General features: G+C 37.9%; 1 protein-coding gene across 1 annotated transcript in view; it reads left to right on the plus strand.

The window, feature by feature from the left end:
- LOC109570021 (NXPE family member 2) overlaps nucleotides 1-14,200 on the plus strand; it is a 38,948-nt gene extending 24,748 nt beyond the window's left edge. Inside the window, exons 3-6 of the mRNA XM_019975849.2 lie at nucleotides 5,751-6,484; nucleotides 9,655-9,716; nucleotides 12,170-12,385; nucleotides 12,767-14,200. Of these exons, the coding sequence (XP_019831408.2) occupies nucleotides 5,751-6,484; nucleotides 9,655-9,716; nucleotides 12,170-12,385; nucleotides 12,767-13,302 (1,548 nt within the window). The 3' untranslated portion in view covers nucleotides 13,303-14,200. The remainder of the gene's footprint in view (nucleotides 1-5,750; nucleotides 6,485-9,654; nucleotides 9,717-12,169; nucleotides 12,386-12,766) is intronic.
- The last annotated feature ends 233 nt before the right edge of the window (nucleotides 14,201-14,433 follow it).

Consider the following 14,433-nt stretch of genomic DNA (forward strand, 5'->3'; position numbering starts at 1 on the left):
AGAAATTATCTTCCAATTGAAAAAAAGAGCCAGTGGAGTAGATCTTTCTATCCACTTATTTGAATTCTATATAGACAAAAGAATTTAAAAATCCAGTCATACAAAATATGAAAAAACTGATTCTAAAGTTTGTGTGGAGAGGCAAAACCCCCAGGGTAACCAAATCAAGAGTAAAGAACAGAGTCAGAAGACTGACTTCAAGACTTACTATAAAGCTTACTATACTTACTATAGTACAGTAATCAAGACAGAATGATATTAGTGAAAGAATGATGAACAAATCAGTGGAGCAGAGTAGAGACTCCAGAAACAGACCCACATATATAAAGTCAACTAATGGTTGACAATGGAGGAAAGACAGTCTTTTCAATAAATGGTACTGGAACATGTTTAAAAACAAAAAACAAAAAAAACCTAGACAACTTTTCTAAAAATGAATCACTGACCTAAATGTAAAATGTAAAACTATAAAATTTCAAGAGATAACAGGAGAAAATGATACTGACTTTGGGTATGGAGATGACATTTTAGATATCATACCAAAGGCACAATCTATAAAGGAAATAATTCATAAACTGAACCTCTTTAAAAGTAAACTTGTGCCCTATGAAAGGCAAGAGAATGAGAAGACAAGCTGCAGACAGAAAATATTTGCATAAGACACATCTGATAAATAAATGTTATCAAAAATATACAAAGAACCCTTTTTTCCCCTCTAGGATTATTTGGCACATTTACACGTGAAAAAATTAGAAACCACTTGAAACATATGTAATACACACACAGAGTATCTGAAGCGTCATCTTTAGAATTTGAAATATGAACCTTAGATAAAGCTGTAGCTGTAGATAGCACATCCGTTTCCAAACTGAAAGATCCTCTTATTTATCTCAAAATTGCCACAGGAGATGCTAGTTGTGCAATATTAAACATCTTCTCCTAAGGGAACACTCTACCATTGCTTAAACATGAAATTTATCTTCACTACACTTATATCCTTTGCCAAACCCATTTGAAAAGCCATTTATTTGGAACATTTATTTGATCAATCTAGTTTGTAGCCAAAATATCTTCTAGTCCTGTAATCAAAATTTGGAGCGTATTTTAAAACAGAACCAGATTCTATATCCTAAAAGATAAACATGAACTAAAACTTAGTAAGACAACTCACAGTAACCACATCAAGATGAAATGTTCACTGCTAAAGTAGGTCAAAATTGTTTATAAAAAGCACAAAATACATATATATTAAAAAAAAGACTTCATGGTAAAAAATAAACCAACTAAGCTTTTTAATTTATTCCCTTATTGTCGACCAAAGAACTTCTTCAGCGTGTAGTACAATTTAGTGGTTAAGACTACAGGTTCTAGAGTCTGCCTTCCTGCATTTGAATCATACTTCCCATCACTTACTAGCTCTGCATCTCTGGCCAAGTTATTTAACTTTCTCAGGGCTTCAGTTTCACTTTCTGTAGAAGAGGGGAAGCAGTTCTACTAGTGTCAAAGGATTGTCATGGGGCTACATTAGAAAATCCAATTAAAACAATTAGAACAGCATCGACTCATAGAAAATGCTTGCTTATTATTATTATTATTAATGTTATTTAATACTGTTGTGATTTCTTACTTTGTTTTCTAATTTTCCATCTAAGTCTTCCAACTTAAAAATTCAGGGGAGATCAGGTGCGTCTTGCTTATGTTTCCACATGTCTCCATAGTTAACCCAAGGTTGGGTGCATAGCATGGACTCACTATGTATTTTATGGAAGAAGGAAGGGGAGAGAAGGAAAAAAGAGAAATGAAGTAGGGAGGAAGAGAAGGAAGGAAAAGGAGGAGGAGAGGAGAGGAGAGGAGAGAAGAGATGTGGGAGAAGAGAGGAAAGGAGAGAAAATAAGGAGTAAAAGAAGTGAAAATGTTTAGTCAGGAGCAGAAAACCAATAATAGTATGGCATGGTTTCATGATTTGGAGTAAAACTCTCTTAATAATTTCACAGGTAACTTGATTGTTCTTTATCTAAATCTATTTATTTAATACTTTTGATATATATGTACAATCACAGTTGTTTGAATACATTATAGATTTGTTTTCACCTGTGGCTCATTTATGTTGATGTGTGGCAGAGGCCAACTCAATATTGTAGAGCAATTGTCCTCCAAAAAATAAACAAAAAATGTATCCAAATATTTTAAAACATTTAATCCATTTGGTTTGTACACATACACTGAAAGGTATGAGGGAAAACACAGAATGAAGCATAAATTCATGTACACAGGCTAATTCGAAGTTTAGCTTTTAGACTTATTTACCTTGAGACTCATCTTCAGCTTTCAGGTTGGTTGGGGTGGTAGGCCCAAGGCAGCTTCTGGAATTTCTGAGTGGCTCTAGTCAGTACCAGATAGTTCCGGTAGTCTTGAGTTATATGTATAGTCTACTGAGGCTGTCAGACATCTCACTACTGGATCCTCGAAGCTGGCTCAATGACTGTATTACTGGGTCTGCCTTTGAGCACTTTGTCAACAGTCAACTTCATGACTGCTCTGACCACATCTGCTTCATCAGCCCTGAAGTCACTCAGTTCATCAAGGACACTGGCAACCCAGGTATTAAAAAGTTTTTTCCTATGGGTAGATATTGCCCAAGCCATTAGATGTTAAATTTGTTAATTTGAAAGTGCTATATGTTACCTGGCAGCTTGGAGGGGAGGGCTGTTTGGGGAGAGTGGATACATGTTTATTCATGGCTGAGTTCTTTCGCTCTTCACCGAAACGATCACAACATTAATTGACTAGACCCCAGTACAAAATAAAAAAAATTTCTTTTTTTAAAAAGTGCTACAATTGAGACTTCCTTGGTGGTCCAGTGGCTGAGACTACAGCTCCCAATGCAGGAGACATGAGTTCAATCCCTGGCCAGGAAATTAGATCCTGTGTGCTGCAACTAAGACCCAATGCAGCCAAATAAATAAATAAACAAAGTAAATATTTAAAAAGTGCTATAATCTTAATAAGAAGTAATAAAGTTGTTATCCAATTTAAGATTAAAAATTGGGGAGAGTGATTATTTACCAGATTGTGAAATTACGATCATATATGGTAATAAAAAGGAATGAAAATAATGCAATAAAGTGAATAAATTCAAAACAGGTAATCTGCTAATTTAACTAAATCTAATTAGAATGATTATGGGTAGTCTAAAGGATCTAGTTTGGCTGACTAGGTTTTTCCTTAATAAAATAGTTGATTTTTTTCTTTGACTTAGTACCTGATAGACTTAGTACAAAGGTACTTGTTTATAATTTGAAATGACATATTTTTCATGATTTTCCAATAGTGCTAATTCCTATAGAACAAATACTTTCTCAAAATTTTGCTCTCTACTGAGCGGGTATTTTTATTCACTAAATAAACATTTTATTTTGTTTAAAAAATAGAATTGAATATTTAGAAAATGAAAGTGTGGGGAACAGTCTAAGATTAGAAGCAATAGAAGTATATCACAAAGGGATTTTTCAGCACTTTTACAGTAAACATTAAATACTTCTAAAAATGTCAAGAAGTGACATTTGCAGGTAAAAAGTTTTTTCTGAAAAACTGAGAGATGAAATGTTAAAATGTTTGTTATATAAAGTACTGATGTACCAAGAAATTAAAAAGCATTGAAATCAATGAAATCAGAATAAAAAATTGAACAAATGAAATAAACTATATGGAAGAGAAGAAAACACTATTTCTTATACAATATTTGAGAGAAAATAAAGTTGAAACATACTAGTATTAAAATAAATGTAATTTAAAACAATAGTAAGTCTCCATTTTTACCTGTCAACTTTGCAAATAGTTTTAATGACAACGTTTTGTAATTTCACCAACAGTATTTAAAATGATGAATTTTGTAAGGGAAACTTAATTAACTGAGATATCCAACTCCTTTCTCTCGGTGAGCAGAAAGCTATCCAAACTTCTCAGTCAGAAGACAGATTTTATATGACTCTCTTAGTCAGCCCACAGTCCAATTATTAGAATATGAAATGGATGCATGTGTGCTAAGCTGCTTCATTTGTGTTTGACTTTTTGCAACCCCATGGGCTGTAGTCCACCAGACTCCTCTGTCCATGGGATTCTCCAGTATTCTTGCCAGGAGAATGGAGTTGCCATGCCCTCATTTAGGAGATCTTCCCAACCCAGGGATTAAACCCACATCTCTTATGCCTCCTGCTTTGGCAGGCAGGTTCTTTACCACTAGTGCCAACTGGGAGGCAGAATATGATATATGTGATGTTATATATTGTTTTGGCATAACTAAATATCTTGTTCTAGAAAAATCTTTGACTATAGCTGCAGTGCTGCTTAGTCGCTCAATCATGTCTGATTCTTTGCAACCCCATGGACTGTAGCCTGACAGGCTCCTCCGTGGAGTTTTCCAAGCAAGAATACTGGAGCAGGTTGCCATTTCTTACTCCAAGGGGTTTTCCTGACCCCGCAATCGAACCCACGTCTCTTGCATATCCTGCATTGCATCTTTATGACAGAGGAAATAAGACATCTGAGCTTCAAGCCTTTCTGTATAAGTATTAAACAGCAATTGACTTAAAAAGCAAAACAAAGTAGAACAAACCACAAACACGACAATTAAGAAACAAACAGGAGTTGTTTCCAACCCTGGCTTTACTCATGTCATTTTAGGCTACAGCTAAATGTACTTCCTTGAGGCCTGAGAGATTCCTGGGACCTGAACAGACTTTAAACTGGTGGTGATGTTTCCTCCAATTACCTCATTGTCCCGCAGAAAACATGCATTCCTTGTCAGCTAAATAAACTTCTGAGTTGATTAAAGATGTCTTTCAGTACCCTTGTAATGGAGCATTGTACTTAACTCATACTTTGCTGCAGTGTGGCACGCCAGCTAGTCTTACATATTGCTGGTGGCAATGAAAACTCTTATCTTGAGGATATATATTTGACAGTTAAGGATAGAAATGTTTATATTCTTTAGTTGACAGATAATTCAATAATATATGATCTGATATGCCCATCCCTAGCAATCCTTCAAAGAAGTATCTTATGTTTGGAAAGTTGGAAACTATCCAAATGTAATGTCAGATGGAAGTGAATAACTATAATCCAATTGTCTAGTGTCACTGGCCACAGAATTCATTTTACATCCTCTTGACAGAGTATCATGCAACCATTAAAACTGATCATGAAAATTATCTAACAATATTAAAATGTTTAAAATCCATGGTATTATCTGCAAATATGTGTTAGTACTATATATTTAGTATGGTTACAACTAAATGAATTATATGCATGGAAGGAAAAAGAAGGAGTGGACATAACAATTCAAAAACACCATAAAGAGCAAAGCTTAGGTAAGATCATATTTTTAAAACATGGTGTTTTCCCTATTGCCTATAATATGGCTATATGATTTTCATAAAGAAAAGTAAGCCAAGTGAAGAGTTGGTGAAGGAAAACACTTAACCAGCCAATCATTTGGTAGTATAAAATTATTTCATATATTTAATTTTTAAGCCAATGACTTCTAACAGAAATCATCAGCTGGTAACTAAGGAAGTTACATTTCATGGAAATTAGTCCTGTGATTCCAAAACTGAAAACTAGTTAGAATCCATTTTTTATCTGTGTGATTATATCAATTGAGATGTATATAACTAACCCATAATAGTTTATTTTGAAAAGCAAGCCATATTATTTGCTGATAATATATCCTTTTTCCCTCAATACTTCAGTTCTTGTTCAGCTTGAGAAATTCTATTTCTCTCAATCATTGGAACATATTCAGAAATTCCACCTACCTGGAAGCCCCACCAAATCCAGAAATTTCACCAACTGAGACTGAGCTGAGGATACAGAGGATCATGGAGAAGCTAGACCAGCTGGTCCCACCCAGACCCTTCACCAACGTGAGCTCCACCACCAGCGCCACACACAGCAGAGCCACCGTCCTCAGCCCTCGGGACACGTACTGCAGGGGGGACCGGCTGGACGTCCTGCTGGAGATGAGGGACCACCTGGGACGCAGGAAGGAATATGGCGGGGATTTCCTCAGGGCCAGGATATTTTCCCCAGGCCTGAAGGCGGGTGCTTCAGGAAAGGTGACAGACTTCAACAACGGCACCTACCTTGTGAGCTTCACCCTGTTCTGGGAGGGCCAGGTGTCCCTGTCCGTCCTGCTCATCCACCCCAGTGAAGGGGTGTCGGCTCTCTGGAGGGCCAGGAACCAAGGCTACGACAGGGTGAACTTTACAGGCCAGTTTGCTAACGGCCCCTCCCGGGTCTTCTCTAAATGTGGCCTGACCCTTCACACCAGTGCTGAACTGTGCGAGTACCTGGACGATCGCGACCAGGAAGCCTTCTACTGCTTGAAGCCTCCCCGTGTTCCCTGTGAGGCGCTGACCCATGTGACCACCAGGAGTGCAAATATTTCCTATATTAGACAGAAAGAATGGGCCCTTTTCCACAGGTAAATGGGCCTTCAAATACTATTATTGATACAAAGAGGGAGACTTAGGTTCAGACCAACTCTGCTTAATAACTTTTCATAATCAAGCTCCCTTAAGTCAATAATGTTGACTAGGTTATAATTAGAGTCAGTTGGGATGGTAATATATTAGCAGAGCCCCATACAGGTCCCCTTCTCAACTGTGCTTTTAGTCATCCTGACTATTTGTAAAATGAGTATAATCCATGAAGCAATTTCTATAGGTTGAAGGAGATCAGCCCTGGGATTTTTTTGGAAGGAATGATGCTAAAGCTGAAACTCCAGTACTTTGGCCACCTCATGCGAAGAGTTGACTCATTGGAAAAGACTCTGATGCTGGGAGGGGTTGGGGGCAGGAGGAGAAGGGGACGACAGAGGATGAGATGGTTGGATGGCATCACTGACTCGATGGACGTGAGTCTGAGTGAACTCCGGGAGTTGGTAATGGATAGGGAGGCCTGGTGTGCTGTGATTCATGGGGTCGCAAAGAGTCGGACACGACTGAACGACTGATCTGGTCTGATCTGATAGTTTTCCATGGCTTGTCACACTTTTACATTCAGTAATTTTCTGGAGACCAACATTTTCTATAATATATTCCATGGGATGCCAATCCTACAGAGTGTTAATAGATGCTATGCAAAAACAAAAACAGAACAACAATGACAAAAAAAAAAACCACAAACAAAGCAACAAAAAACCCACAGGGAGTGAATGTTGTCATTATTTGGTCTACCTCACCCTTGACATCAAATGACTCACCAAATCCCATGAATTGTACCTTTCAAATATTTCCTGAACCCAGCCATTTCATTCCATGGCTGTTCCCTCTGTCCTTGTATAAACTATCATCTTGCCTCAGATTATTGCAACGATCTCCAGAGATGTTTCCTTGCTCACAGCCTGGTTTCCTTCCTATCCATAGTGCATTCAGACCAGTGTTTTACTTTTCCTTGCCTAAAATCCTTAATATGATCCCATTCCTCTAAGGATGACATCTAAACTCTTTAGTATGTTTACAAGGGCTTGTCTCTCTCTGAAGCCCCTTATCTCACCTTTCAGCTACCTTGCTCTCTGTCACTCAAATTGAACTCCTTTAATTATACAAAAGGACCATGCTCTCTCTCAGCTCTGGCATTTCACAAGCCTGCATCTTAACATCATTTCCGCTTTGTTTGGTAAACTGCTAGTCCCGTAGCCTTCCATTGTATTCTATTCTCCCCCAATCAAAATACTCATTACACTATTAAATTTCAGATAAACATTTTGTATCCTCTGCCAAGCTGTAAGCTCTGTGACCCAATAACTGTGACGATTGGGTTGGCTAAAACGTTCTTTTGGGTTTTTCTATAACATCTTATGGAAAAACCCAAACGAACCTTTTGGCCAATCAAATTTTTTTCAACATTCATTCATTCAATTTGTAAATAGTTCTCACTTTCTATATTCCAGACACAGCTGTAGGTGTTGAGAATTTAACATTCTGGGCTGGGGTAGAAAGACAACAAAGAGATTTGTAACATAGAGTCATCAGAATAAGATCGGAATGTGATAGTGAATGTTATTTTATTTATTTATTTATTTTTCATATGCATGCTCCTGTGCTCTTGGAGTCATCTATGATATTCTTTTTCCTCTCTTTTTTTAAAATTTTATTTTATTTTTAAACTTTACAATATTGTATTAGTTTTGCCAAATATCGAAATGAAAAGCATGGTCAGGTAAGTATCTTGAGCAGCAAACTGAGAATGGGTTACTTGAACAGCAACCTGAATGAAGTGAGGAAGTGAGCCATGTGCATTTAAGGGGAACACTATTTCAAGAAGGGGACTAGAACCTGAAGCAACAGCATACTGGAATCTTCCAGGAACATGAAGGGGACCATTGAGGCTGGAATGCAGTGAATGAAGGAAAAAGGAGCTCCAGCAAGTAGGTAGCTGGAATATCTATCCAGTGAGTTGACTCACTGGAAAAGACTCTGATGCTTGGAGGGATTGGGGGCAGGAGGAGAAGGGGACGACAGAGGATGAGATGGCTGGATGGCATCACTGACTCGATGGATGTGAGTCTAAGTGAACTCCGGGAGTTGTTGATGTACAGGGAGGCCTGGCGTGCTGCGATTCATGGGGTTGCAAAGAGTCGGACACGACTGAGCGACTGATCTGATCTGATGCTTCTCAAGTGAGCTATGTTCATGACAATAATCTGCCCGACTCCATTTTACTTCCCCAAAGACACATTTACTTCCTCCATACCCTGCTCTATTCAAACCATTTATCCCTCCCTCCCTTACCCCACACCCCTCCCCCCTCCCCTGTCCATCAATGCATGGAAGTAGAGATATGAGTAGTAGAGTTCACACTGCTGCTGCTAAGTCACTTCAGTCGTGTCTGACTCTGTGTGACCCCATAGACTATAGCCCACCAGGCTCCTCTGTCCATGGTTTCCCAGGCACGAATACTGGGCTGCCATTTCCTTCTCCATATCTGGCTTATTTTATTTAGCAAAATGGTCTCTAGAATCATCCATATTGTTGCAAATGGCAGGACTTTCTTAAGGCTGAGAAATATTCCATTGTACATATAAACCATATTTTTTTTTATCTATTTACCCATTGATAGACACTTAGCTTGTTCCCATATCATGGCTATTGCCAATAATGCTGCTATGACCACAGAACTACAGATATCTCTTCAAGTTTGCAGAACTCTTACATCAGAAGCTCTGAAGATGAAGCCCAGTGATCTGAGTTATAACAAGCACTCTAGATGATTCTGATGCAAACTCGAATTAGAGAAGTACTCGCCTAAGAAAATATCCATGAAGGACTAAATTACTATGCGTGCTAAATGTGGTAGAATGTGGTCAAAAATAATTTGGATGGTAAAATCGAAGAGATTTATACTTGATTAATTGCACATACAAGGTGAGTGACTCTCTGGATCTCTGGATTCCTATCATTAGCAGGAGAACAGTTTTACAGAATCCTGGCCTGTTTCTTTTCTGTATAATATCTAAAATATATCAAAATAAAGAAAAAACGTATTTACAGAGAGTTGAGAGTGGTTTGATTGTTCTAAGTCCCCCATGATTTATTCTTACTTTAATGTCTCAACAGTTATCAGGCTAATTTATTTTCTCGTTTCTTGGAGGTCCAACGTGGGGGTTGAAATGATGAAGAACTTTGCCTCCATCAAGGTCTTAGCATGTGGCAGTAAGTCTATTGTGTTCAAAATTTATCCATTTAATGGACATCCTTACTTTAAGAGATATTTATTGAATATTAACCATTTCAATTTTTCATTTCCTGGGATAAATAGTATTAATTATCTTGGGCTTTGCAGAAGGGGTTTTATTCTTGGAAATTATTTTCTTATAAATTTAAACCAATTTTCATCTTGAGTCCGCTATAAAAGGCTAGGCAACCCTTCATTTCAGCTGCCTTCTCTCAAAATGTACAGGTTATTTGTATTTGTATTTCATCTTGGGATTTGTTCCTGAAAAACCAGTAATTGGGTACTGGTGAAAATGTCTCAAATGAACTACAGAGCTTGGAAATTTCTTTGATGGTTTCTAATCTCTCTTTCAGCCAAACCATCTCAGTTAAAGTTCTATAAATGAAAATTCCTGTGGATTTCTTTCGGTTTTATCACATAAACTTCAGTGGTCAATTCAAAGCCATCTCAGTTATCAAAGTGATGTTTCTGCTATACTGAAATTAAAGTGAACTTCAAAGAAGCAGATTACTTCCATTTTAACAGTCAATAGGGTATACATCTACCCACTGCCCTTTTCTCATGTATTCAGAAATGTTTATTGAGGACCTACTATAGGCAAAGAACTTTGCTAAACCCTGTGGGGATATAAATAAACCAGAAACCCAGATCTAAAGCTCACAGGCTATGGGTGAAAGATACATTCCTTCCCTGCCATGGCAACCATCATCCATCCATCACTTTTACACCAATGAAAGTTCTTTGACTCTTGAGGCCAATTAATGTGTAACACCCCTCCTTGGTTTCCCTCTTGCCTAGATAGTAATTTCTAGTAAAGTCTTATAAGATGGTGTGTTCCTGAACATATATCCCAAATCTGAGCGATGTAGGTAGATAACAAAAAGATGTGGCTTTAAAAAAATTGTGTATTTATTTATTTATTGGCTGCACTGGTCTTCGTTGCTGCACATGGGCTTTCTCCAGTTGTGGTGAATAGGGGCTACTCTTCCTTGTAGTTCATGGGCTTCTCACTGCGGTGGCTTCTCTTGTTGCAGAGTACAGTCTATAGGCTCAAGAAATCAGTAGCTGTGGCTCTTGGGCTTAGTTGCTCCGTGGCACGTGGCATCTTCTCGGGCCAGAGACTGAACTACCGTCACCTCATTGGCAGGTGGATTCTTAACCACTGGACCACCAGAGAAGTCCCAAGATTTTTTCTTTTTAACTTATTTATTTATTTTAGTTGGAGGATAATTACAATATTGTGATGTGGCTGATTCATGTTGATGTATGCCAAGATTGGTTTTAAAGTGGCAAAAGATAAAAATAGCTGAGTTACACATGGATGGAAAGATTTTGATATGAGTCAGTGAGTTCAGCTTAGGCCACTTTTAAAGTGGAATAGTCGGGCTTCTCTGGTGGCTCAGATGATAAAGAATCCACCAGCAATGCAGGAGACCTGGGTTCGATCTCTGGGTTGGGAAAATACCCTGGAGGAGGGCATGGCAACCCACACCAGTATCCTTGCCTGGAGAATCTCCATGGACAGAGGAGCCTGACAGAGGACAGAGTCGGACATGACTGAGCGACTAAGCACTGCAAAGCAGAATATTCAGAAAAAGCAGATATTGTTCTTCTCTTTTTCTGCACTAATCAGACCACACAGCATATTAAGTTCAGTTTTGGGCACAAGGAAGAAACACTGAAGGAGTTTTCCTGTGAACTAGAAAACATGGCTCTGATATATACAGAATAAGAAGCAGCAGTCATTTCGTAAATGTGTTCAAACTTTCTCCATGAGTAAGTAGTTTGAGGAAGAGATGTCCAGTCCTGCCTGGCCAGGGTCATGGAAATGATATTCAGTTGGGCTACTGATTGCTGCTTTTTACCACCACGCATTTCTCCCTCAATTTTGGCTAGCTGTCTCACAACTGCATGGCCTTAGGAATAACATGAAGCCCTGGGAAACACTGAAAATTCACAAGGGAAAAATCTAACCCCCCTCTGTGTGTGTGCATGCTCAGTCATCCAGTCATGTCTAATTCTTTGCGACCCTATGGATTGTAGCCCTCAAGGCTCCGCTGTCCATTAGCTATTCCAGGCAAGAATACTGAAGTGGATTGCCATTTTCTACTCAAGAGGATCTTCCAAACCCAGGGGTCAAACCTGTGTGTCTTGTATCTCCTGCACTGGCAGGCAGATTCTTTACCACTGTGCCACCTGGGGAGCCTCAACCCCATTCTAGGGAATACCATGCATTACTGAGATTATTCAAAAGTGATAAGTTTTAAGTCATCCCTTTAACATGATCTTGTTAAGTAAATATTTAGGAAGAAGACAAAGCAATAGAGAAGGGTGGAGGGAAAAGGGGAAAAAGAGGAAGAAAATGAGGAAACTGTCTTTGAAATAATTTGTGATAATAAAAATTGCTGATTGTGGGAATTCTTATCACCAGAGAGTAAGAACATAGAAGCAAAATGTCGGCTCGGCATGAAGAGTCCTTTCCCCAGTGGTTATACTGTGAAAAGAAAGTGGATTGCAGCATTTTGTAAACAGATAGAATTAAATGAAACAAAAACTATAAATGACTGCTTGAAGAGAAAACTTATTTACCTAATGGGAGATTCAACACTGCGTCAGTGGATTCAATATTTACCAAAAATGGTAAAAAGTACGTGTCTTATTTTTATTTTGAAATTATAGTTGCCTTCAGAGGCTATTTTTATAATAGAAGTCTTCATTTTCCTTTTCTAATGTTAATTATTTTTTAAAACGCATCAAACATTTAGATTTGGGCTTTTAATCAAAAGTTAAATTTTATCTTTTCATTCTCAAATATCAACATTTTATTCCTCTGTCTCTATGCTGGTAATAATTTCACAATTTTGTTAAGATTTTAATGCATTTGGTAAAGTTCTATTCTTCCCATAGGCAGCAATGTTTTTATAGTTAGAAGTGATCTTGGTCAGAATTTTATAAATATGTACATCTAAAAATTATATCATTATTTTCCTTTTGTTAAAAGAGTTATTGATTTTTTTTTACCCATCAGCCTTAAAAGATTTTGATCTTCATGGAGTTGGGCCCTTTAAAACACATATGCTTCTGGATGCTGAAAGACATACTTTGATTCAGTGGAAAAAGCATGGTCATCCATTTGTTACTCAAAGTCTGTTCTCGGTAAAGGATGATAATTATATCCCACGGGAAATTGACCGGATAGCAGGAGACAAGGACACCGCCATTGTTATCACTCTTGGTCAGCACTTGAGACCCTTCCCCATAAAAATTTTTATCCGTAGGGCCATCAATGTTCAAAAGGCCATAGAACGGCTATTCTTGCGAAGCCCAGAAACCAAGGTGATCCTGAAAACTGAAAACACTAGGAGGATGTTTGATAATGCAGAGATGTTTAGTGATTTTCATGGTTATATTCAGAATCTTATCATGAGGGATATTTTCATGGATCTCAATGTGGGTATTATTGATGCCTGGGACATGACTATTGCTGATAGCACCAATAATATCCATCCACCTGATTATGTGATTGAAAATCAGATTAACATGTTCTTAAACTACATTTGCTAGAGGAAAAATATAGCAATAACAAAAATACCCTGTGCTAGCCATTCTATATAGATGACCTCACTTATACTGCAAGGGTGGTTTAATACAATCCAAGGTAGGAGGAAACAAAATTGAAAAGTTACTGTTAAAATAAACATAATATAAAATTTAAAACCTAAGCCATTTTATGTGTACAATTCCATGGCATTAATTACATTCACCATATTGTGCAACCACCATCATGATCTCCAGATATTTTTTATCATCCCGAACAGAAACTTGTATCCATTGACTAATAATTCCCCAACTGCTCTTACCCCCAGATAACAACCATTCTACTTTCTGTCTCTATGAATTAAACCATTCTAGGTAGCTCATATCAGAGAAGGAAATGGCACCTCACTCCAATACTCTTGCCTGGAAAATCCCATGGGCAGAGGAGCCTGGTAGGTTGCAGTCCATGGGGTCTCAAAGAGTTGGACACAACTGAGCAACTTCACTTTCACTTTTCACTTTCATGCATTGAAGAAAGAAATGGCAACCCACTCCAGTGCTCTTGCCTGGAGAATCCCAGGGACGGGGGAGCCTGGTGGGCTGCTGTCTGTGGGGTTGCACAGAGTCGGACACGACTGAAGCAACTTAGCAGAGGCGGGTGTTCATACAAGTGGAATTATACAGTATTTTTCCATTGTTCTGGCTTATTTTTCTCAGTATAATGTCTTTTGAGTTTCAGACATGTTGTAGCATGTGTCAGAATTTCCTTCCATTTTTGCAGATGAAAAATTCCATTGTATTATGTCTATACACATTTTGTCTTTCCAGGCATCTATTGATGGGGATATTTGGGTTGTTTCCATCTTTTGGATATTGTGAATAATACTGCTATGAAGAGGAAATAAAACTTAAAGGATTGTTTCCAGTGCTGAGTGTGATGACAGAACAGCAAAAGGTCATCATTCATAGTTTAATTTTAGGAAATATAAGGCCTGGAAATGAGCAGTCTAAATGATTAAAGTTTAGAGAAGTTTAGAGAAAATGTGAAATATAGAAGAAAACCTAGTGGAATCATAATAGCAGTCTTTGTACTTAAGATAATTATTTGAAATTTGTTAACCAGTTGTTCTCTAGATTTCAGTAAGAATCAGGAATCAC

This window comes from Bos indicus, chromosome 15 (assembly GCF_029378745.1).
Source record: "Bos indicus isolate NIAB-ARS_2022 breed Sahiwal x Tharparkar chromosome 15, NIAB-ARS_B.indTharparkar_mat_pri_1.0, whole genome shotgun sequence".
Classification (NCBI taxonomy): domain Eukaryota; kingdom Metazoa; phylum Chordata; class Mammalia; order Artiodactyla; family Bovidae; genus Bos; species Bos indicus.